The sequence below is a fragment of the Styela clava genome, chromosome 5 (genome assembly GCF_964204865.1).
Source record: "Styela clava chromosome 5, kaStyClav1.hap1.2, whole genome shotgun sequence".
NCBI classification, from domain to species: domain Eukaryota; kingdom Metazoa; phylum Chordata; class Ascidiacea; order Stolidobranchia; family Styelidae; genus Styela; species Styela clava.
The window spans coordinates 765,326-792,134 of NC_135254.1; the positions used below are offsets into that span (position 1 = coordinate 765,326).

The following is a 26,809-nucleotide window of genomic DNA, read 5'->3' on the forward strand; positions in this document are numbered from 1 at the left end:
ATACAGTCAGGACTGGAATCAGACGACGTGACGCTACTTTATTATAACGCTTTTCTACTCTGTGGCGTCACACACGCGTGATATAAAATTCATTATGACATATTCCAGTATCTGCAGTTCATTTATGGATAAATAAAACATTACTGATAAATAGAATTATCATTTCATTTCTTAAAATAAACAGAAATCGGCGCTCCGGAAGTATGTGCAACAAGATTGCGCACAGCCTGACACTAACCTGGTACACATATTATGTACAGGATGTACGTCATCTTTGTGCATATACTTCTTGAGCTCCCAGAAATCACTGCGACGACACTAAAGTAAATGTTTTTCTGTATGTCACCGCATTTGACCTTTTAATGACTTTTCAATTGACCTTTATTTGACCCCGTGCTGAGCCTCTTTGTGACGTCTCAAATCAACTTTTCTCTGGAAAGCTCTGTCGCATAGACCGCAGGCGAAGGGTTTGAAGCCGGTGTGTTTCCGCATGTGTGTGATAAGATTCGAACTCTGACTGAAGGCTTTGCTACAAATCCTGCATTTGTGAGGCTTTTCACCTGGAAATAGGGGAATGTGATATTGTCGTCAACCAGTGGGGCTCAAAATGGGGGAGGGTTTCTCAAGATAAAACCATTTAATTTTTTTGGACCTCCTGAAGTATGCGCACCAAGATGGCGCACGACCTGAACTCAGGTTTTATACCAGGTTAGGGTTCAGGTTGTGCGACATCTTGATGCGCATACCTCAGGAGCACCATTTTTTTTTTATTGTTGGAGAGCCGAGTGCCACAAGGGTGTTTAGAGTGTATTAAAAGGAATCACGAAAGTTCGCCACAAAACCCTGAATCAAATTATTGAATAAATTCTTGAAAAAATTTCAAAAATCAGATGTATTCATATCCAACAAGAAATCCGCTGTCTCATGTCAGAGAACTACGGTTCATATAAAGATGATCTAAAATCAGTCGTTCTCAAACTTTTTGATCGTTCTACGTGACAGTGATAGTTTATTGATTTTTCTATTTTTTGAAAAAGAGGGGGTAATCCCCTTCTTACCTGTATGTATGAAGGTGTGCTTCTTCATATCGGACTTCTGATGGAATCTCTTTCCGCAGTAAGGACAGGGGAATGGTCGGGTATCGCTGTGAATGAGGAGATGGGTTGACAGAGTAGAGGAACGCTTGAAGTTCTTGTGGCAAATATGACATTCAAACGCCTGTGAAAAGAGTTTGAATGTTAGGAACAACGAGGAGATTTAAAAATATGGCAAATAAAGGTTTCGCTGACAAAGCCTTGTTCTGAATGAAGATGTAGAAACGACCGATGAAATTTCGTGAAAATAGTCAAATCTTTTTTTTTTCAGGAAAGCTCTATAATATGACAGGAAAAATAAATGAATTGGTTGTTTGAAGTATTTGGACATGGTTTTGGTGCCAGAACTTGAAGTTCCAGTCAAAAATTTTGTCTATTCGGAGTTTATTTTTCGAACGATCCGGAATCAAACTCGGAATTTACAACTCATTTGACGTAAATCGTAACTGGAAGTAAATAGTCACAGATCGCTTGACTCACCCTATCCTTGCCGTGGGTTGTCCGATGCTGTCCGAGTGTCGTGGCATGTCCGAATGTCTTGTGACAAATTTCACAACTGTAGGCTGCTTGGTAGGCTGCTTGTCTGCTGTCGGGGTGTGAGCGGCGGACATGAATCTGCGGTGACAAGAAAGAAATGATATTTTGAAAATTTTTATAGTAAGGAAGGTTATAATATTTGTAATCTTTTAGTAGCGTATACCCGTCATTGATTGCAGCCTTATTCGAAACGGAGATGTAAATTTTTTTTATAAAAATGATAAATAGAAAGAAAACCCAACAAGGGCTTCACAACTTTATTTGTATTTTTTTTATCATAAAATAAATTTGAACGAAAAACAAAAGAACTAGCAATTTTAAATAATTACCTCAAGACCGTGAGAAGAATTGAATGTTTTGTCACAATGCCCACAGTGCATTTGTTGAGCTATGACATCATGACCGCGTGACGTCATCGCGGGAATATTACTGTTTCCTTGCGCCAAAAAGTTGTTGAGGACCATGTTTTGTGATGTCATTGCTAATTGTGAGGTCATAGCTAATTGTGACGTCATAGCGATACGAGCTCTGAGTTCATCCAATGAAGCAGGAGGCTGTGACGTAGTGGGCGGGAACACAGCGCTGAGGTTTAATACAGAGGGGGTGGGGTACAGAGGAAGGTTTCGAATGAACGATGTCAGGCCGTCTTCGCATTGCTGGGGCTCTCGCTGCGGCTCTGAATAAATGTTTTTCAGATTAGATCAGTGGTTTTCCGCAGCACACAAAATCCGATTTTTAACCTAATAATATTTTTTGTTCTAAAACCGTCGTCAAGTCAAGTCAAGTTTATTTTTTCCAACCAGTAAAAAACAAAAAAAACATGCAAAAATATAAAGAAAAAATGATATTTAAGTTACTGGGGAAGGGAAGCCGCGGGGAACCAAAACTGGTTATCGAGCTGCGACACCGAAGGTTCTAACACCTAGTTTGACAGATCGGGGAGAAGAGTTTCAACGAATAGATACCATATAAATTTTATTAATTAGCTAACTAATTTCAGTGCCAGTGCTTTTATAGTAAATTTGCAGAACCCAGTCGGAAGTTTTTGTATTTGTGAGTCGTAATTTTCAACTTCGAATGGTAATAGAAGCCAAAATTCTTGACGGAAACTAAAAAAGCAATACGCTACACTTAGAAATGGTTTTCTTACATATGCCAAAGTTTTTGCTGGCGAATTCCCATTTTTTTATAGTTTTGAGTTGGGGTTTGAGTCAAAATATCAGAGTCCAAATTTTTTCAGACCAGTGTCGATATTTGAATGGATCGTAGTTTCGAGTCGAACTCAGATTTAAATTTTTTTTTGAAATCCCCTTATATGCATGCAATATAATCTCATAGCTCCACCTACCGGGTGGAACAATTCCTCTTATGCTGTTGTACCGTTGTTGCAAGATCGCATGCGCGCATGCAAGAGCAGAGTAATAAGCAGGCAGCCTCAGGTAAGATTGATCAGCAGTCATTTTACCTGCAAAGATAATTAGATGGTTTAGGAAACTGACAAAGTAAAAGAGAGCGATGCTCTAAGTCTAATATATGGACACAAAAGCCACAACGAAGTACTGTGGTATTAAATCTTTCACAGTACCGGTAATGCGACTACGAGATCACTGAGATGTGACTACAAAACCACGGGACGCAATTTTTAATTTTGTAACGTCATCACACAAAACTTCGAAGTGAAAAACGAATCCTATACAAATTTCATCAATTTATAGTGATAACAACGGTATTTAACCAACGGGGTCAAAGGTTATCCGCGTCTAGAGTCCGAGTCCGATTAAATTATTGAGTAAAGTCTCACTGGCAGTTAGTTGGGTCCGAGTCATTTCAGATGACCCGAGTCACTTGAGTATTTATGAAATTGTGACTAATGACGATCGGTGACTCACTGGCGCCATCTCGCGATTCCTTTTCACATCAACCATAAACGTCTCGCGTCCTTCATATAATGACTTATCGATTTTTTGCAAATTAATTAAATTCACTTATTTTTAATAATCTTCGAAATGTCAACTCATTATAAAATTATTAACATCGAAGCACAGATGCGCACAATATGGCGCGTATTATGAGTAACAATCGAGAAATAAATATGGGGTTACTTGGGGTCAATATTTAGGGGTCATAGAAAGGTCATGACTATTTTCATATATTAATTATAATAAAATATTGAAATGTAAAATTTGGTCATTATTCGAAGAACACTGACAAAATTCAAATAAATCGCCGTTTAATTTGAAACAAGAGAGACAATGCTCTATATCCGGCCCGCGGCAACGTTTTATGCGGCCCGCGACCAGATTCCTAGATCTAGAAAAAAAACGAGGTATTATATAATTATCGGCGACGACATGCTGAAGGTAAATGAAGGAGCGAAGCTGCTACCAAACTAGATCTAGATTAAAGTGCAACAATATAACATACTAAAAAATAAACGGAAGCGATGTATGTTCTGATCTAGGAGGCTTGCGACAGATTAACAAAAACGCTGTTGTAGAAATTAGAAACTGAAAAATTTCATGTGCCCTCGAAACCATACTATAACTGAAATTGAAAGACAGTCGAATATGCGCGCGATGTATCTTTTGATTAATTCTAAAACTATCAGTTCTATCTATCTAATTCTAAAATCACCGACCGGGCCTAACATAAAAGATAATTAATGTGAATTAAATTCAATCGATGTTTATGGTAGCCTACTAAAATCAATTTTACTCGACGTGGTTTTATCACAGCCGTAAGGATTTTTCTAGCGGTAAAATCTTTAAAACAGAGTGAAGTCGGTTTTGTAAGAACGAATCAGATTTGGCGAAATCGCGAAAAGGCAAAACACGAATAAAAATGGTCTGGCAATCTACGTCACATGTTTATGTCCGCGGTTTGCGGTCGTATTTCATAGCAGTAATGCTTATATTTTATTAAAGCAGCCGCGGTTAAATTGAGAACAATAAAGCAAGACATTTTAAATAAGCCGTATAGCAAAAAAGGCATCAAACCAAGTATATTCCGGTAGTTTATCTCACATTTTTATATCCGCAGTACCATAGATACGCGCAATATATGTTGACTTTACTTAGTCCGGCCCGTCACTGCATTTTAAATATTCAATGTGGCCCGATGGCAAAAATAATTGCACAGCCCTGTTCTATGCGGACACGAAAGGCGTGAACCAAGATGGCGGACACCGGAACGTAGTATGTGTACCAGGTTAGGGTTAGACCATAATTTTACTTTAATACCACTAGTTGCGAGCAAGTTACAGTACTTACCTAACAATGCATTCCATGGTATATTCTGGTTTGGCGGCACCTGAGGCCATTTGTGTTGGAGGTTGCCATGGATATCGATTCCGGGTTCGGAAAATGGAAGATCTGGAAATGATAAAAATAATAAAGCTTTGATTTTCCGGGGTATACAATTTCTTGTTTATTTCCGTAACTTTTGGCCAATGAGCAAGAATTCAACGGTAACGAACAATTGGATTTTTATCAGCTTGACAAACACTTATTGAGAGATTTTCAAATATTGAAACGTTCTTGAAGTGTTTTTTTCTCAGTGCTTGCTTATGTGTTATATATATTAGACTTTTTATTTTATTTGGAGTTTAAATCGGTACTCTCGTGGTGTGCGTACCAGGTTAAGGTTACGCCATAATTTTATTTCAAATTTCCTTATTTTAGTTCTATTATGAATTCGGGAACTGTCTGTGTTAGCCAAGCGAATATACCCCCTGCTTGATACTTGATGTAAAGTAGGCGAACAAAATTAGTTACCTCCATGTTGGTACACACACTTCTGAAGCGCCATTAAATCACCACCAAATTTAGAAAATGTGGCAAATTCCGAGCTATTTCGAGTAAATAATCCGAATTAAAAACGCGGTGCGCTGGTGCTAAGCCATCACGCTACGCATGGGGTCGAAAGGTAAAGATCTCTGGATTAATTCCCGTGGCCACCACCACCTGAGTGTGAGGAATTGGGTTGTCAGTGCCAAAATCGTTGGATTCTTGCTCGATGTAAAAACGATTTATAATAACTAGTTAATACCTTTCTGAGGCGAGAGTGCTTCCACTGGAGGCCTCCAAAAATCAGTTGCGGGCGGCGACGCCATGCCACCAAAATGTCTCGGTGCCATGCCATTAGTGAAACCAGACGCCATGCCACAGTGTTTCGGAGATGTCGTCGAGAACTTATGGTTAGGATCGATTCCCATGTCAGATATTTGAATTGGCTGGGTGACGTCACGAAATTTATGACGTAGTTCATTCCATTGACGTAATGTGTCTCTCATGTCTATAATTTCTGATCTTGTTGGATTCTGTTCCCCTGGAAAAACATGAAGGCAATTTTGAAACGGATGCAAGATGTCATAGAAAAGTGTTCCCTTTATTCAAAATAAAAACAAAATTTTGAGTGGAATTTCGGGCCCTAAGAACTCAAAATGTTGAAAAAATGTGATAGCTTTCTAGCGGCCTAATAATAATGTAATTAAAACATTAGAGATGAAAGGCGTTTTTTCACAACCACAGCGAAAACCAAAATATTTATAAACTTCGCGTCATTTATGTTAAAATCAACGGCGAACAGGAAAAATTTCGTCTTTAAAAAAAAAAATTATTATCCGTGAGTTCAAATTACGTACCCTGCACAGGGTATGATGAAATAAATGGAAAGATTCTGTTCTTATCAAAATAGTTGCTGCATAGGTGTCTCTAGCTGCTTGTATAGGGAGGACCATAGGAAACAGGTAACACCTGGGCAGCACTTTATAGAGATTAAGTTTGTTGGCCAAGTTTGATATTGATATTACAAACATTTCACTCTTATCTTAATTTATTCATTCTCTTGTATAATAACCTCTATAATTTGTTTAACTCACAAATTAATTTCGAAATTGCATATATTGCTTAGTTTCATGATTTGAATATTAATAATACAAACATTTCACTCTTACTTCACCTTTGATTGATTCATTCTCATATATAACAACATGTTGAATTTAGTAATTCCCCGAATTATTGTTGAAGTTAGGTATGGGGAGCATGGTCATCAAAAACTCGCCCCGGGCAGCAGGGAAGTTTGACACTCCCTTGCCCCACCTTATCCAGAGAGTATTAAACTGGGGGCGCCCCAGAAGTATATTTACCAATATAAAGAGAACTAATTTTGATCGCCTGCTTTACATCAAGTTTTGTAAAGGGACAGAAGCCTATGGGCCGGGGGTATTCAATTGGCTAACACAGACAGTCCCAGTACTCGTAATAGATCTAAAATAGGGAAGATAAAAATAAACTTATGGCCTAACCTGTTAGACATACTTCCGGAGTAACAAATTGGGTACCATTGCCTGATTGCCAAATAATCGCCTTGTTCGAGGCAAAAATGTGAAAACTCTTTATAAAAATATCGAACTAACCTTCTAAGTTGGGTTTGTTTGAAGTGAATTTCCCGATGTCAGATGCGGCAGAGTTGATTGTCTTAGGAAACAAAACGTTTGTTTTCTCAGGTTTGATTTCTCGTGACGGAATGATTTCCTTCATTTTAATATTCGTTTTGTCATTGGTCGCCCGATAATCTTTTTGCATATTTGCCGGAATAAGAATGTCCGCATCACGCGAAACATGTGAAGACCTACCGGAGTCCGAGGTACTGTCCGAATTGTATTCGCTTTTGATTGACAGACATAAAGGTTGCGTCTGTTCCGGTTGTGACGTCATTATTTTATGACGTGGGAAGGTTGTGGCGTCATTAAGAGCTGCAGAGGACATTTTGTTGATTATGTCTATTGAATTTCTATGCAAATGTAAAAAATAATTGCAAAAAGGTCTTATTGATACTAGCTTGACAATGCCGAACGAAAATATTTCGGTTATTTTGAAATACAGTGGCTTTTGCTTGTTTCTTGGGAGGAGCCTGTTCTGAGCAAAGCTGTAGAACATTTGATGAAAATTGGACCTAAGAATTTAAAAGAAATATTTTACAAAAATATTTTGAGCTTTTTTTTAACTTCAGGTAAAATTTTCGAATTAGAATTCATACTTTTAGCTTTTGGCCAAGCGATTTGAATAAAAATTGTATCCGGGAAAAGATACGACGGTTCAATCACATAGCAAACCGCAGCCTCTCGTCCGGTCTGGGTCGTAGCACAAATTTTCAAAGGAAGATGTTTTGAAATTTCTAATTGCCAAGTTAGACTATAACAGTTGGAGTGTCCTCGCGTAAAATGTGGGGTATTGGAGACTTGGCGTCTAAGAAGCGTTTCAAGTTACAAACAATTGATATGTACGATGCAGAAAATGCTTTTTTTTACATTTCAAAAGAGGGTCAGCAAAACCGCCTCCTGGGTACGTCCTACGTCCGTTTACCAGTTCACGTCGGGAATGGAATTAGTTATTTGTTAGGATTAGGATTAGTTAGCCAGTTATTTGTTTCAGATGCATGAACTTAATGGAGAATAGTATACAAGACAGGTGTTTACACGAATTCCGGTTAACAACCCCTGGATTAAACAATGTGTGCGCGCATCTCTGTCTATAGTTATTTTAATATTTATATTCAACTACCTTGCCAGCTTTTTGATCTCGTTTCCATACTGCGACCCCCACTTATCACAGGCAAATGGTCTATTGAAAATTGTACGACCAATAGGAGTAGAAATTTCATTCTTTTGGAAGGGGGGGGGGGGGGGGGGAGAGAACGAAACAAAAAACTTTGGGAAGTAAAGACCTAAAAAACACCCACGGGTACTATAGATCAGGCATTGTCTGGCTTCTGGTGTTAAGGACCCCAATAATAAATTTATAAAAACAAAACCAAAAAAAAAAACATTTTTACTGGGCAATAAATGTTCCTGAGTATACTAGATTTCAATGACTTGGATGTATTTGCTGCTTTGTATTTAATTGTGGCAACGAGGCGGTAAATATAATATGGAACGTAGAAAATGTTGTATTTAAATTACCGCTTTGTTGCCACATTTCGACACTACCGTTGTTAAATTATATCAATGCCATCATTGCTTCTTTGGAAAGCTACATAATTAAACGGGCTCTCCAGAAGTGTGTGTGTACCAATATGGAGGTAACTAATTTTGTTCAGCTACTTTACATCAAGTTGTGTGAAGGGACTGAAACCTATGGGCAGGGGGTAGAATCACTTGGGTAACACAGGCAGTCCCCGAACTCGTACTAGAACTAAAATAAGGAAAATCGGAATCAAATTATGGCCTAACCCTAACCTGGTACACACACTATGGGATTACCATTAAACGAATAGCTAGTGCGGGAGTCCCTAGGTTTCTATCGTGAAGCCCTGGAGCTTCGTACAGAGCACTTTGAGAACATATGCTTTAGCTAGGTAATTCCACTTTTTTAACAGACTAACACAAATGTGATATTGTATTTTGCAATCACTAAAATACACTTGCCTGAAGAAGCCTGACCTTGGTCAGAGGAAACTTTGCAAAAATACGTTTATTTTAGCGAGTAGCGAGATTTATACCAGCGGTTCTCAACCGGGGGCCCGTGGCGCACTAAGTGGGCCACAGGGCAGTTAGTGGGGGCCACAATGCTAGCCGAAAACCTGATTTCACTTCACAAGAAAATTCCTCGTTCTTCCTAGTCTCATTGTTTGATGAGGTTATTTCTTAATGTGTTTTCACTTGAAGGAGGCCATGAGCCATAGTTTTTGTATAATGACGCAATACGACGGACACTCGTGCCTTTTAATACGAACAAAGACAGATAAACTAGTCACTAATATCTAACAATAACTTAAAGAATCTCTTCACAAATTTACTTAGCTGTCGAATTTATTCAAGGTACAAGCGCGAGTTTTTTTCTATCACGATTGGTTCACTTGGTGGAAGCATTATTGATAGCATGGAAAGGTCAGTTTTCAGTAAATCGTTCAAGAATAGAGTAAAATGGTGTTGGAATATGCGTAAGAGTTCATGCCTCACTGTAAATGCCGAAAAATTACATTTAAAAAAAGTCGGGAGATTTCAGGGAATGGCCCTTCAATACGCCTATGGAAATATGGAAACTTTCTGATTCAACATTGCTTAGAACATTGTTATAGAAGCATATCGGCTTGCGCAGCCGGCCATTGGAACACACCGGTTACTAATGTCGAGTATCTGATATCCTACGAGATCAGCGACTGAGGGAATATTATCGGCTTCGTCTCTTGGAGGAAAATATGAAAATAATAAGCTTGATTTATATTAAATCTCACATACACACAAATAACACGGCGGTGTTCAAATCCTAGACCCGCTAATGAATATCAGTATCTACTAAGTAATAAATCTTACTAATGGCAAATTTGCATGCGCACTCTTATCTCCTTTCGTCTCTGGACGGATTCATGATTGATACAAAAATAATACGCTCAATTTTTTTTCAGAAAACAATGACGTACCACACACTGGTAAAAAAATAATAAGATAATACCCTGGTCATACATCTATGAATGAATCCGGCAATTTACTAATTCAAATGTATTTGATATGGACAGATCAACAGTTACAAGCAACAAATACGAAATTACCTTTATAATTTTTTTAATTACCCCCTTACTCCCCTCCGCTCAAAAAAAAAATGCACACAAAAAATAATCATGACGCGACCATATTCAAGTCTTATTTCCATTACCCAATCTTAGTACTTACTAATGGTACATTACAAATCCAGCGCACAGAACGAGTGTGAGAACCGCCCAGGTGTTCGGTAATTATATATAGCTCAGTATATAGTCGTGTTTCCCATTATCTCCAGCTTTTAAAGTGCATTACAAACAATATACAATCAGCATATACACACATAGCCATATTGGGAACGTGTGATTGGCACTTTGGGGTACGGGACGGGACAGGGAGCGCAAACAGGGGCCGCCTGGTTCACGGATGCGCGGGATAATATTGGACGTGAAATTTTAATGACAAACGTATGAAAATAATGTAATTATGACTAATCATTGATTTTTCGGTAAAAAGGTGTTGAAAGAGGTAAAAATTAACGTTTTTCCCATATGTCACTCCTTTGGCGCACTTGTGGGCAGCGAAATAATCTCCCGCGTTAATTTAGTAAACATTATTGTAACGTCATAATTGTATAATCGTAACGACATATTACTTTATCTATAAACCACGAAAAATTGTGTTTTGTAACAACTGGGTGATTAAAAATAATCATGACCTTTCTATAACCCCTAAATATTGACTCCAAGTAACCCCATATTTATTTCTCGATTGTAACTCATAATACGCGCCATATTTTGCGCATCTGTGCTTCGATAATAATAATTTTATAATGAGTTGACATTTCGAAGATTATTAAAAATAAGTGAATTTAATTAATTTGCAAAAAATCGATAAAGTTATTAAAATAACGCGAGATGTTTATGGTTGATTTAAAACAAACCGCGAGATGGCGCCAAGTAGAGCTTATTGCTATTTTTAATTTTCTATAACGGAAATAAACCGAATTTCATCAAGCCTGCTTATAAAAAATATTGCTCAAAGTAAGATCACGCGCTTTTGCTCAGAAATGAAAAAATTCCACTCGTTACAGAAAACCTTGACAATGATGGGTTCGATTAGAGATGTTGCCATGTAGCATTTTTTGTCGTCTCATATGCCTTTCGTGACTATTGGATGCCATGTGTGGTTCAGCTAACAAAGCTATACTCATCTATATTAAAAGTGTTCTAAAAAATTTCTTGGAAATTAAATTAGACATTGAACCTTGGGTGTCGCTGCTTGATAACCAGTTTAACTTCCCCGCAGCTTCCCCAGTAAAAATGTGTTTAATTTTTGTCAATTTTGTATGATATTTTTTACTAAATGGAAAAAATAAATTTGATTATGACTATAAATCTACAAGAGCTACCGAAATCGTAAATAATCATAATGTAGAATTGCGCCTTAGTAAATTCTGATGGACGCGATATTTAAACAGTTTGCGCCAATGCGATCAAAAACAGAGAGAGAGTGAGAGAGATATTTTTTTATACTGTCAACCAAAAAATACGGTCATTTGAAATCGACGAGGTAGCGTCTGTCTACCCCCTGTAATTTGCGAATAATTACTGATTTTTCACAGTAAAAATACTGATAGTTTTAATAAAATGAATGGTACTCCCGTAATATGCGTACCAGTAGTTTAGGGTTGGGCCATAACTTTATTCTGATTATCCTTGTATTAGTTCTATTACGAGTTCGGGAAATGTCTGTGTTAGCCAAGTGAATATACCCTTCAGTTCCTTTTCACAATTTGATGTAAAATAGGCAAACAAAATTAGTTACCTCCATATTGGTACACACACTTCTGGAACGCCGAATTACTACTATTTTACAGTTAAATTACTGGCATCGGAATTATTAATCACTGGAATTTGAAATTCATTGCATTATGTAGTTTAATACACCTGAATTAGTATATTTGTGTTTTCACTTGTATATTTTCGTTAATCCATTTCTGTTGTCCTATTATAACGCAGCGATCCTAAACTGCAGTTATTATTGTTAGGGATGCATGTCGCACATCCGTGTCTTAGGCCAGTAAGGTCTTGACATGTATCCCGTCTCTGTTACACTGTTTAATTATTATAATTTATATCCTATTCCCACCCTTACACACCGGAACCTGGAACATGAACGTCTAATGAACTGACTATTTTACATATCGTCGTTGCGCAGTTTTTCTCTGTCTTTTGTATTTTACCGAGATTTATTTGTATATTTCAGGTCTGTTGTCCTACTATAACGCACCGATCCTAAACTGCAGTTATAATTGTTAAGGGTACATGTCGCACATCTGTGTCTTAGGCCAGTAAGTTTTTGAACATGTATCTCGTCTCTGTTAAACATTTATTAGAAATGTTACATAAATTATGCGTTTACTAAAATTTAACTTTTCCGAGTTGGAACGGTCAGTTTATCAAGTATGTTTATTAAGTTTATAAAATTTTTTTCACATTGGTGCGAATAGACTTGACAACGTCTCGTTAGGGCGTCTGATGACTGGACAGCATAAAAATTGCCGTCTGTAATTTATGGGACATTTATAATTTTTATTTTTATTAAAACTATCGTTTTGGCTTCTTTTATCCACAACCATGTAAAATTTTGAGCGCAAGAAACGGAAATGTAAATTTAGGCGACAATTACCTAAAACTTTAGTAAAAGAGTTGGTGTAGATAGCAGGACCCCGACTGTCAACCACAAACCATTTAATAATCGCCTTCTTTCACAACTCCGGCCCCGGCACGAATAACCGGAACCTTAGTTTCTATAAGCCGGGAGTCAGACTTAAATTCAGTTCGGAATAATTGCTGAAATGATTGAAAAAATAACCTCTGTGATCAGTGATGTACGCGAGCTTATTACAGTTGATATAAAGGATTCATGCGGACTAGAAAAATGGCGATATCAGGTCTTGAACAAGTATCCCGTCTCTGTTATACTCTTCAATTATTATGCACATACTGTTATATTTTTAAGCAAATGAACATACATACATACATATATGCATACATATCGTACCTTAATCCGAATAGGATCTAGCGTTAAAGATAGGAAATGTTTTGAAAATTTCGAAACTTGCGCTTGCGTGCTATCAGTAAACCCGGCAGATAAAAATCTTATGCTCGGAGTTTTTCTCCCCAGAGCTCGAATATTAATAATGTAGCAACAGCAAATAAAATTGTTTTGGTATGAACAGAAAGAAGCGATACAACCGTACGGTCATCGAGGTCAGCTCAGACTAGTGACAAAACTTTAACTATTACGATAACATTTTTACAATAAATTTCTCAGAATTAGGGAATACCCTATAAGGCAGCGAATTCTACAAACTTATGTAATGCAAGTAACTGGACCGTATAAAAATTAAATGCTAGTCACGCAGCCTTCATGCAAAGCATGCTGGAAGTGAACCATTGAGGCCCAACTACTAACAAATTCTGGTACTTTCGAAGTATGTGAACCAAGATGGCGGACACCGGAACGTAGAATGTGTACCAGGTTAGGGTTAGGCCATAATTTTATTCCGATTTTCATTACTTTTGTTCTATTACGAGTTCGGGGACTAGCTATGTGACTCCCGTAGTATTTGTACTTGAAATTACGGCCTAACCCTAACCTGGTACACATACTACGTCCCGGTGTCCACCATCTTGGTTCACATTTTTCAGGAGTACCTAATTAAATACCTATTAGGTTTGCCGCAATTAATAAACTTGTTACACTTTGAAGATTATTTTGTTTTACCGATATTAGGTTTGCTTTTATTCGTATCCGAATTTTCAATCTCGATTTTATGACATAATCAAAGTCTCGAAGCAGGCCCTATGCGGTGTTATCTTAAACAAACAGATCAAACAAATAAAATTCACGAAATTATCGCTAAAACCCGCGATAATGGGAACGACTATACTAATAAAAAATGCAGTAAATTCACTAATATTCGAAGATCATTAGTTTTATTATTGTATGTCAAACAGCTCAGATAGCTAAGATAAAACCCCCATCTTACTCCGGATCTCCAATCCGGTTCAAATGATCTCCGACTACAACTCACAGCTGCGGATAAATTTTTATAACGAAAAATCGCAACCATAAGATTGAATCAAGTCAGCACTACCAGTGAAAACTAAGCGGTAAGGAAATTAATCGAAAAAAAATTTCTGGAAATTTTGGACTTGATCAAACGCTTAAATCAGTTATGCTCAAGTTTCACGTTAAATTCATCCTTTCGCCAATTATAAAATCAGGTATCCCTCCCTCACTAAGATTAAAAACTACTTTATCTCTTCAATCTCTAATGTATCTTTACCGAGTGCTATGCGCAAGTCGCATTCCCGCTTTTTATACAGTTTATGTAGTTTATAAGATTATAGAAATAATAAAGAACCAAAGATAGTTCGTACTACTGCAAACTACAGCCAATACGAAACAAAAAGCCTCCCTGGATTGGAAGCGCTGTCTTAAACATTCGCCATTTTAATTTTTGACAATTCTAGTTTCTGCTATAAATTGTGCTGTAGGCTAGGGAAGTATTTCCTTGTTTTTGGGAAAGACGACTTAATCGTATGATGAGCCCCGATATCTCGTACAATTACCAGTCGGGTATCAGAATATATGTGAACCAGTTAATGAAGAATAGTTGACCACATACCGCACCAAGAACTTTACTACGAATACTCATTCATATTGGGTATTGGATAGGTATCTGGTTATTCGTTTCAAATGCATATACTTGATGGTGGAGGAGACCGCCTATATTTAGGAAGAGAGGAAATACAATAAGACGGCTTAACCATATGACAAACCACGGCCTCTCGTCCGTTTATCAGTTCATGCTGCGTTTGGGATTAGTTAGCCAATTATTTTGTTTTAAGATGCATGAACTTGATGGTAGAGGAAGCCGTAACCGACCAGCGGTTACATGAACCACCCTACAACTGCGAAGAGTCCAGAAACCCCTCGCACACAACTACTGGAAACGAAACCGTTGAACATTTAATATCACATTGTCCCCGCTATGACGTCGAAAGATCATTTTTAATTAATCATTGCAAAGAACTGCTTATATGTCCCTTAAATATTACCAATTTTCTAACAAATCTCAGAATTATATATTTTGGTATAGAATACGTCCTCATAACGAGGAGAAGCATTGGGACGCCCAACGCGTAATACTATAGTCCTGGTGCACAAAACTATGCAAGTTATAAGCATCATTAAAACATGAATCTCTTGCAGACTTTAAACCCGCCATTGTAATCATAGGTGTAATTTATTTTTTATTTTTTTAATATTGATTTCATGAAAAAAAAATTCAAGAAAAGCATATCAATCAACTGATATTACAAATGCATAACATAGTTACGTAACATAATTTCACTCTTTCAACTGTGACATGTTATTCCACTTTTTATTATGTAAAGCTAATCAGGGGTGTCATCGCAAGAGTATTCTTTATGCTGATGCCTGCGCGCCAACCGCCGACGCTTATACCAACCCCACTCTGAAAAATAATCTTCTGAACTTAACTAAGCCACGCTGCCCACCTGTGCTTGTCGCGTTCCGAGCTAAATGAAACAAATGGCCTCGCGGACGGAAACGTTGAAATTTCAGCATTCACGGCGAAAAATAATCGGTAAAATTAGGTTGTAATTGCGAGTGATGTTTTATTCTCTCAAACTGACTTTCTATTACCGGTATTCGGATCTATTTGAAGTAGTGGGATACTGGGTGGAGGCGTAGAGTGACGATGGATCCCGGACTACCCTAGATGCCCGACATTATTCAATCCACGATTAATTCGTCTATCCAGCGGCTTTTCTCTCCAAAAAAATAAATTATAAAGTGATTTTAGGCGAAATCAAGAAAATATTATATCAACAGTGTGAGTTTTGTGACAATAGATATTACATAAAATACGTTGTTTCATCAACTTTCCGTTCCTCCCGTACAAATACAACCACCTTATCAGGCACTATCAACTACATTATCATCAGTTTCAAATGAGGGAGTTCTTGCCTTGTTCTAATGCAGTCTTGATCCAAAGTCTCAACTGAGAGCGGAAATGTGCTGATGTGAGTTGAAATCGCCATTGATAAGCTAAAGGCTATTTAAATATATATTATCTCGAAAAAATGTTTTTTTTTTATTCAAAAAACTTTGACGCGATCAAGTGATTGGTATCACTACGCTCCGAGGCAAATAATTTCCTTTATTTGTTCTAGGTTATGATAGATATGGAACAGTTGGACTATCCGCCATTTTGTAAAACACGTACGAGTTTTTTTCATCATTTTGCCGGAATGTGGCATGAAAAATTAGGCAAACATGTAACAAGCAACTGGCTAACTAATCCAATACCCGACATGGACTGGTAACCGAACTGGAGGCCATGGTCCGTCATATGCTTGAGCCGTCGTAGCGGCTCCCCTCCCACCCCGTTTGAGGAGCCCTGGGCCATGCCGTAGTCATGCTGTAGGCATGGTAGGTATTTAATTATATTGACTTGTATTTTATAACTACTAACAAAGATATATCAGTAAAGTAGCAAATACAAATAACCATATATCGACAATATTTCGATCAATGATTTCCGCAAAAATAGACGCTTTCACACTAATATTTAGAATGAAGATTACCACTTTGTAGCAAAAGACAGCATCGTTGTTCATTGCTACTACAATCATAATTTAGCTATAGTACTTTATTACTATTCTCTATTAAATCTCTGATAACTTTCCATAGGTTTGTGGCCTACTTAAAAATGTTCCTGGGACTTGGTTCACTGGTTGAGTACCGGTGGCTTAGGTACAAAGCAAATTGAGTTGCAAACTCACGCAAGGATTATTAGTCAAACTGGATAAGGTTTGTCGATCAGGGAAGATTCCTGTCTCACCGAAAATAATATTTCTCTAGTAAAAATATCATTGTTAAAAATCGATATTTGGTGGTTTTGCACGGTCTTTACACGTTTTTGGTGTTTTTTCGCGGCTTTTTCTAGGTTTTGGACCGGTTTTTCAAAAATAGTGATTCTTTGAGTACACTTTGCAGCTTGTACAAAGCCTTATTTTGATTAAAAGCGCGAAACACCGCGTAAGCATGTATGCAAAATATAGCCGATCTTCTTGTTCAAGCCTTGTTCGGTGAGAGAAACGATCAAATTTTGAATCATAATCGGATTACAACACGTTGTTTGTTCAATATATTTGAAGAATGTACGTTTTCAAAACATACCCGAATATATCGCTATTCTAGAATTTTAATTTTTATCCGTTTTATTTATTCTGATGTAAATTTAACGAAAATGATAAAATGCAAAATTTATTCCCCACATATTTGACAGAAAGAAATTTTGCCTAAAAAAAGGAAAAGGGATAATTTCGATTGTTTGGATTTCTAAAAACCTATTTCACAAAAAAAAAATAATTTTGCTAAATTCTTCCTTAATTAACTTTGGCCCAATCATGGCCGAAGATAAACCACTATGAGATTAGGCTTTCTCATTCATTATTTACCTCATAAAAGATATTTTACTTCACAATATAATTCAACACAATCTCAATTGTTTTTAAACAATATATTATATGATACATAATTCACGACGTCACAATATAGTTTAATTCAGTAGAAAGCTTTAATCTTTTGCATTATTTAGTAACAATCACTTTCCAATGAATGAAAATATAATAAATAAACATAATAATATTTTTAATCAAAAGTATTTGAATTGATATTAAATCATAAAAAATTCATGGTTTCTTCAGAAATTGTATTTTTACTCTTTTATTGGGATTAAAAAATGGAGGCGAACAAAAGGCTGATATGTCACATACGTGAGAGGCAATATCTTTCTTCTTAAAATTTTCAATATTACTCTGAAGGCCACTGAAATCTAATGATGCAAGAGAAACCACTATAGCAGTGGTTCCCAACCTCGTGGCTCTCTTTCGAGGGCCTTTGTCATTCATGGCCCCCAAAATTATCAATCTAATAGTATTTATAGTGTTATTTTGATTGTTAGATCCCAAATCCCATTATGTTCAAACAATTCATTGTCAACAAAGTGAAGACACTCTGTGAAATAACCTTATTAAGCAATGAAACTAGGAAGAACGGAGTTTACTTGTGAAGAGGAAACTAAAATCAGTTTTGCGCCTGACATTATGGCCCCATTCAACTGCTTTGTAGCCCCCACGGACCCCAGGTTGAGAACCTTTGTACTTTAGTTTGGGATAACCGGAACGTAATGTATGATTGTTTGATATATGAACAAATACTAGATGGAAAAAAAATTATATGTAATGTTAGATTTATAAAACTTTTTCACGTAATTGAAATTGGAGGCCCACTAGAAAATGCTCAGCTCCATTTGAAATGTGGAAAAATGAAAATAAAAGACCTGAAAATAAAGGCTATCTGTTACGGTATAACATGAGAATTACATCTTTCGAAATTCCTGAATTTCTGTTTATGAGGTATTTTTATAAGCTTACTATGAAAATGTCACTAGGCAAGTATTCCAGGCAAGAAACACTCGTTTTGTAAATACGAAATATCGTTTCTGAAGAGTTGATATAGAAGACATCACGTGACTTCGTTCAATGTTATTCCATAACAAAGGTTTTTTATCCACACCTGCTAACTTCAAAACGATTTGGAGATCATAATCAGACAATTGAATCGTCATAATCATAACTTAGTCTTATTATCCGAAAACAATCAAATAATTATTTATTATTAAATCTGTAGGAATCGGATCATTTGAAGTTATTTTGTAACACGACTCTTTTATCTAACACTATCAAATATTTTAGGTTTTTCACCCAAAACCAGCATCTAAAGACTATTTTGCAATATTTTCGATATTTTTCTGTCATATGAAACGAAATATCGATCGATTGATTTCAAACCTCTCCGAGCAAGGCTCTCAACAACCTGTTACTGTTACAAAAAAGTAGCCAGCCCAAAATTTGGTGGGGGAAATGGAATTTTTTTTTGTATTATGACGTAATATGACGCTTACTCGTGTCTTCTGCTCCAAACAAGGCCACTGATATCTAAAGATATCTTAAAGAATCTATCTCCAGATTTACTTTACTGTTGAAAATATCCATGGTGTGAAAGTGCGTATTTAGATCCGTCTTAGTTGGTTCATTTGGTGAAAGGATTATTGATAGCAAGCCAAGAAACGTCGGATTTTCAGTAAATCGTTCATGAATAGAGTAAAAGGGTGTTGAAAAGGCGTGAGAATCTATGCCTCACTTTTTTTTTTTGGGGGGGGGGGGGGACATTTGAAACCAAGATCTTTCTTTACCTTCTCATAATTTGCTCCCTAAGGCTTTGTGCTTTTTCATTTCGGCGTTGTCTACTCAGTTTACTACACTTGAAGAAATAGTTGCAGGCAATAGCCTGACATTACATATTACTGGAATATAGGTGTTGAATTTTATGGTAAATATTACAAGTATCCGTAGTGATATTTACCGACGGTAGACTGAGAAATCCAGTGAATTTACATTCAAATTCTGGTCAAAATTAACGTGTCATTTTACGGGGCATATACACCTTCGTCGTATTATGCGCTCACTGCTAGCAAGGCTATAAACAAGCAGACAGCCATACCGCGAACACCCACAATAAATTGAACTATGAGTTTAAAATTTGAAATGAAGATTGCCTGTGAGCAAACAATAATACCCATTGTTATCTCATATTCCAAAATATCAAGAAAAAGAAGAGGTATTCGTGACGTAATGAATATCGTGACGTAATGAAAAATATAAAAATGTGTTATTATTGAGCCATAATGAATATATCAAATTCGAGTCGCAAAACAAATCGGTTACGTCATAATAAGCTTTCACGACACACAAAGCAATCACACTAATGCTCATAAAAGGCGGGAAAAATCTTCGCCTCACTTATGTCGTCATAAATAATGAAAAACTCGTTCCCGCCTCACAAATCACGTTTATTTTAAATATTTATGGGAGCAAATCGCTACAGAAAGATTTTGTTAAGATTGGGGTCAAGAACCCAAAAGCGACTTCAGCTTGAAGAATTTTTTCCAGTTCAGTTGAATTCAAGGGGGGGTTGTGGTTAGTCATCGGATCTTCATGTCCATGAGTTTGACCATTGCCCACTTGTTGAGTGTAAAACGTGACATTAGTGTTTTTAGATATAAATTAAAAGTCAAAGATATCTTTTTAATATATTCGATAAATACTAATTATGTTGGAACCTCAATATCTTCATTTTTCGAAACCTATTTTAAATAAATAAATTAAAACACAACAAAACTATGATTAGAGTGATTTCAGAACAATGTTCATAACGAAAAAGTCTTCGCGCAAGAAACCCGCGATGTATGTGATAATTCTATATCAGAAAGTATGATAATTTTCGCGGTTCGATATTTGGTATCCAATTTATCACACTTCGGGTGAAGTAAGTGGTGGGTGTTGATTTCAAACCTAAAGTATTTGACTTCCGAACCCGGAACAGATTTTATTGGGTTCCAAATAGGAGCGATCAACAACTTTTTGTTTAAAAAACAAGCGACCCATGAGATTTCTCGAGCGTTCCATCCTTGGGTTGCGACCCATAAGTTGGGAAACATTGGTTTGGATCAAATAACTTATATTTAAATCCAAGTTCCCTATGTCACGAATAACATTTAAAATTTCAACATTTGTTATCAATTGGGCTTCACCAACTACCTATCTATCCTTCTTCGATGCTTCACCACTAGTGTGCAATGCGTGTTAAACCATTTAAAGAGTATTCTCCACCTGGTCGCTTTGCCGTTCGCGATATGCTACAGAATATTTCTGTTGGAGTCATCAAGGAAACTAATAAAACGGCCCGAAATGTGAAAACAAAAGGCAGCGGCATAGCCCCATCAACAGAACAAACCGAAAATACTAATCCGTATGTTTATGATGCAAGGATGCTGTAGCAAGAATCAAGATGACTGTTCTAAGTAATTCAATATCCTTTAGCTCACTAACACAAATGTATTTCTGTAACGTTTCGTCGGGACAAAGTCAGACTTCTTAAGCCAAATTAAATCAGCCTTCAAATTAGACAATATTAAGAAAATTGAATGCATACAATGTCCAAATTTGTATTTTCATGTTTCTCTTAATTTGTCAATTTTATTATGTAATTGTACCTGAAGTAAATGTTTCAATATTTTTTAAAGATATATCAAAATAATACAATTCTGATCCAAGGCCTGCCTAATTTTTAGTCGTAAGTGTTAAAAATCTCAAAAAAACATGAAAATTCTTCATGGTATCTAAACAGCGAAAAATAAACATTCTTGAACCATAAATGTGACGTAGCATGTCACGACAAATAAGTAACTACTTGTCCACCGTCTTGGGCGGAGCGAAATCTAATGAAAATGGCCTGAAAAAATGGACGAACTTATTGTTCATTTAAGATTAAATTTGTTCATACATTATTCACATCACAAAGCACTTTATTACTTCACAAAAGATAATTCAGCACAATCACAATTGATTCAAACAATATATCGTATACATAATTTATGACGTCACAATTTATTTAAAAAGGTTCAATCTATTGCATTATTAAGTAACAATCACTTTGTGAACGAAAATGAAAACTCGGAGAAACATTTTTTTGTTGAAAAATTTCGGATTGATGCCATTAAATATTCATGCTTTAACAATTTAATGAAATGTCGGGATATTAGTTCGGCAAACCCCGTAGATTAAAGATTGGTGTACAACAAAACCTTTCAAAACGTTGAATTGATGCCACAGCACGCGATCCCGGGCCAAACCCTCATATTAAATCATGAAATATTAACAGGTATGGCGGAGACGATCAACTGACACGATTATGGGAAACGAAGTGGATTTATTGAGCGCTTTGCCAAATTCTTATGGCTTGCTTTTATACCAAACTAATAATGGAGCAATCACTTTTAATTTTTTGTAAATATGAAAGAAATCGCTAGTTTTATTCATTCGTTCTTTTCCACTTTGAGCCTTACCCAATTTTTTATCTAACGCCTAAAGCGTTGACCAAATGTTTTATCTAGAATGTAGGTTGTTTGTTATAATTCCTTCACCGGATTAATAGTTTTCCAAAATTTTTCTTTTTTCGTAAAAAAAATCGTTTTTTTCGAATCTAATCGATTTTAAATTCCCAATACCTAAAGATGGAAAAATTTGCTGGAATTTTATTACTTTTATTTATTTTTCAAATTATCACATAGTTCTATGAATGTTGTTGATTCATATAAATCTCAGATCGGATTTATGGAACTTTATGCAAAGATCGACCAATCAATTCCAAATTTCTGGCACTTAAGGTAAAATTTGTTAGAATGGTATTGCCTTTAATTTTATTATTTATTTTTTAAATTTTCACTGATTGTTATGGTCGGACACAACGGACGTCCGGTACAATTATTTTAACTTCCGGCTAACATTTTGCTCACATTGCGTTCGAATCATTTTTAAACAACGCTTTATTGCGCATTCGTCTCCGAATAAGGCCCCGTACATGCAGCCACTAATATCCCATATCATGCAGGACATATAAGGAGTATACGCTTTTATTCTTAATTTCAGATTGGCTGAGAAAGAAACTGACATTCTTTCGCAAAAGTCAAACGTTCACTGCTTTTTGTGATGAATATTATTTTCTTACTTCAGGAATTCACTTTAATTGGGAAGGACTGGAATCTTCCCGTTTTGCCATCGCCTACTGTGGTGATTTGTGTATTGAAAACTGGCAACGCATTAAACAGCCACGACATTTGACCTTGCTGACGTATACTGTTCGTCCCATAATAGCATGGTGTTTTGATTTGGAAGTGATTCTTTTGTTTGCGCTGCTTTAAAACTCTTAGTCGACGTTTGAGCTAATATAACATAACCCCAGTATACAAGGTTGTTTATATTAGGTTCATGACACCAATTTATTACAGCCAGGGTAAGATGATGGCATAACATTTATAGCCGAGGTTTTAATCAGCGATGCCAACACAGGGAAGCCTAGTGCTTTAACTGCTGAGCCTTTAACTTTCGTGTATATTTGATGATTGTTCTCATATCTTAATGACGGATACCGCACAGCTTGTGGAGAATGTATTAAAAAATTGGCATAAAATTTTGATTCTTATGAAAACGCAGATTCCGTCTCGGAAATGACAAAATTTGGACAAAAAAACTTTTGGGTTTTAGTTGGGGATTCTGTCTTCGATTCCGTATATAGTCACTTTCCTGCATGCATAGAATAAAAAAAAAAACGGCCAAACGAACGACTGCACTGTTGGTTATCCAAACCTTCCACTCTGATTGAATCACGTGACATTTTGCGGTTTGTTGCGCTTAATTTATTTTTCTGACTCAATTAATAGCTTTGTCTCCGACTTTATATGGAGTAACTTTATATATATAGAATCCAAAATTATTTTAAATAGATTGTAGTATGCTAGTTAGCAAAACCTGGTAATCTGGTTGAATCACGTGGCATTTCATGGACTGTTGCGCATGATTTATTCCAGACGTTAGGAGCTGGGTATGTTTTTTATCAAGTGACCATTTTTTTCCCATTTCTCGTTGTTACCATTCACACTTGCAAAAAACTATTAAAACGATTTTACACCGATTTGTGAGATCACTATCACATATTTGTATCGTCACAATCCCCATTATGTGTCATTATCAAAGTAAAATCAGAAAATTACAAACGATTTGTCATTAAATCTGTAAAATCCGATATTATTTCAATATTTTTGCAAGCTGATACTTTTATCGCGCACCATCTCATATTTTTTTTTAATATTACTCCCCAAATTATTTTCCCACAATAAACATCAAAGTATTTTATCTGAGATTATTTCACACTTGCTTGTTGTGACCCAATAATCGTGACTTTGTCGCGTCATAATTCTATCAGATTGTGTCAGGTTAAGACATCATAATGCAGAAACATCGAGAAGACGGTTCCCCAAAAAATGTGATTGTTCGATCACCGTGTTGTAAGTTCATAGTGAACAATGCTAGTTGGGCTTAATTCTTACTATGACAAAAATGCTATTATTACGTCATGAATACTATATATATATATATATATAATTTACATTGTTAACAAACAAGTACTGATTTATATATAATGAGTAGTCTCAAAGCAATAGGTCGACACACGAATGTAAACATGCTAATGCTGGCAGAAAGCGCGGGGAATCTCCATCACTTATGCCCTCATAATTGTTTACTCAACATTTTTTTTTTAATATTTGTAGAAACTTGTCGTTGTGTTTTCACATTCCCTGTATATTCGGATTACAATGATGCCATGTTTTGAATTTTTAACATCACTATATGAAAACTGAATTAACCAAATTTTTTTAGCTTTTGACTCCAAATACAAATGTTCGATTTTATGAGATTTCTATATCAGGGGTATGTAACCTGCTCAATTTATTGCACCTGGGTTAGACGACAAGGCGATTATCATAACAGCAGAAGAACTATTGAAGTTGAATTATTGATAGAAAGCTAATACTAACAGAAAAGTGCCGACTTTCAGTCGTTTTAAGATTTTTATGTTTTACAAAACAAGCTCACATATCGGGTTGATGAAAAGTGCATCTATTTTATGACCAATGAGTCGTGATTGGTGTTAAAAAAGGAAATGCACCCTCAGTTTAAAGAGAATGCGAAACGATGCCTACACGATTGGTCGCCAAGTAAACGACGAGCTACTTTCTTTCAGAGAATTTTAGGCGGGAAATATAGATTTATAAAACTTGTGAACATTCTATGTTATATCTGCGTGATATTGTGAGCACATAATCAAGCCGTCATTTTGTTTTATAACAAAACAAAGTCATTTATATTTCACAATATGTGTTAATAATTCAATAGAGATTTTGTCAAGTCATAATAGGCCTAAAGCAATCACACTAATGCCCGTAAAAGCGCGGGAAAAAATCTTCGCCTCACTTATGTCGTCATAAATAATGAACAAACTCATTCTTGCCTCACAAATCACGTTTATTTGAAATATTCATGAACACAAATCGCTACAGAAAATCCTTTCTGTAGTCACAAAACGTTGCAGTGACAGTCCGTCATCTCGCCGAAAAAAAAGCCTTCGTTAGAAATTAAACTCTCTTCGCTTATTTCGGAACTCTTTATTCGGCGCTCCAGAAGTATGTGTACCAATATGGAGGTAACTAATTTTGTTTACCTACTTTACATCAAGTTGTGTAAAGCGACTGAAACCTACGGACATGGGCAGGAAGTATATTCACTTGGCTAACACAGACATTCCCTGAACTCCTAATAGAACTAAAATAAGGAAAATCAATCAATCATCATCATTTATTCGTCAACACAATCAATATATATATATCACGGAAATATGGCAAGATATATAATAAGTAAAAAAAAGAACTTCATATGTGTGACAGGAGTCGCGAGGGACCACGAAAGGTCTTCGAGCAGCGACACCTACGATGCTGATTCAGCTTAATAAATAAATTTAGTTAACGCCTATGCTTCTAATCATTATTATTTACAAAACATAAAAAACATGACATCAAACAATTGAATAATATGTGTATATAACAAATTTGAAAAACATGAAAACCACCAAATAGCTATTACAAACTTCTTTATATATATATATGAAGGAGAAAAAATTCAAAGAGAAACCAATCATAATAAAAGTAGATGAAACTCTAATAAATGTACAATTAGGTTTTTAGACCGTGTACATAACATTGAGGTGTATATAACACCTCAATGGTACATAACGGCATAATCGTTGCCAACCAAGCAGCAATTTTGAAAAATAAGGACTCCGTGCACCTCTGAATCGCTCGAGCTGGGATCAGCGTTGTCAAGAATAACAAGCCAAGGTCACATGCTGTCGTGAGTCAGATGTTAAGAAACGGCAGCAGATTAGAATTGGTCATTAAATTTTCAGATGATCAACTTCCAGAAAGGTAATTATCAATATATTTTATTTTCAGGTCTGTTTTAAAACCATGATATGACAGTGATCTTATGGTACCTGGTAAATCATTCCACAACTTCACACCCATATACTTTATAGATTTTTGTGTTGAGCATAATGTATATCTTGGGACATATAAGGCACCTTGCGAGGCAGATCTAGTGCGATATGAATGGACTGCAGTCTGTTTAGTAAAATACCCTACAAATGCCTTTGGAAGTTTGTCGTTGAAGTACTGGTGCATGAGTTTCAGTATCTCAAATTCATGGACATGGTGAAGTTTTATAATGAGTAAAATTATAGCCTAACCCTAACCTGGTACAAACACTACGGAAGTACCTTTATTCCTCCCTCCCTATGCATAAAACTACTTGATCTGTCCAATCTTTGATGGGTTTTTTGCTAGAGTGCGCCCTCGTTTTTATACAGTTTGAATAGTGTGTTTATAAATAGGTATTATAGTAAAAATGAAAAATATATATTAAATACCTTCAAAAAAACGATAAAATTCCTTCCTGGGAAGGAACTCTTCGGCGATTTGAGTAACGTTGTCAGTCAGTAATTTATTTTTCACCAAACCGAAAATAGTTGATGCAAACGAAAACTAAAAACGAAAATACATGAAAATGCATTTCACGGTGAA

The 26,809-nt window shown here is 36.1% G+C and overlaps 1 protein-coding gene across 1 annotated transcript; it reads right to left on the reverse strand.

Annotated features, from left to right (window-relative positions):
• Window positions 1-381: 381 nt before the first annotated feature.
• Window positions 382-7,171, reverse strand: LOC120343905 (uncharacterized). The gene is made up of 8 exons (XM_039412926.2): window positions 7,048-7,171; window positions 5,679-5,957; window positions 4,901-5,002; window positions 2,980-3,096; window positions 1,961-2,307; window positions 1,575-1,709; window positions 1,059-1,218; window positions 382-560 (listed from the first exon to the last, which is right to left on the reverse strand). Exons 1-8 carry the CDS (start codon window positions 7,169-7,171, stop codon window positions 382-384), a joined length of 1,443 nt encoding a protein of 480 aa, XP_039268860.2.
• Between the last annotated feature and the right edge of the window lie 19,638 nt (window positions 7,172-26,809).

Coding starts and splice junctions, on each gene's coding strand:
- LOC120343905 (XM_039412926.2), bottom strand. CDS start 7,171: ATGAAGGAAATCATTCCGTCACGAGAAATCAAACCTGAGAAAACAAAC. Junction 1,710..1,960: donor ATTCTTCTCACGGTCTTGAG/GTAATTATTTAA, acceptor TTGTCACCGCAG/ATTCATGTCCGCCGCTCACA. Junction 561..1,058: donor GCACACCTTCATACATACAG/GTAAGAAGGGGA, acceptor CCCTATTTCCAG/GTGAAAAGCCTCACAAATGC.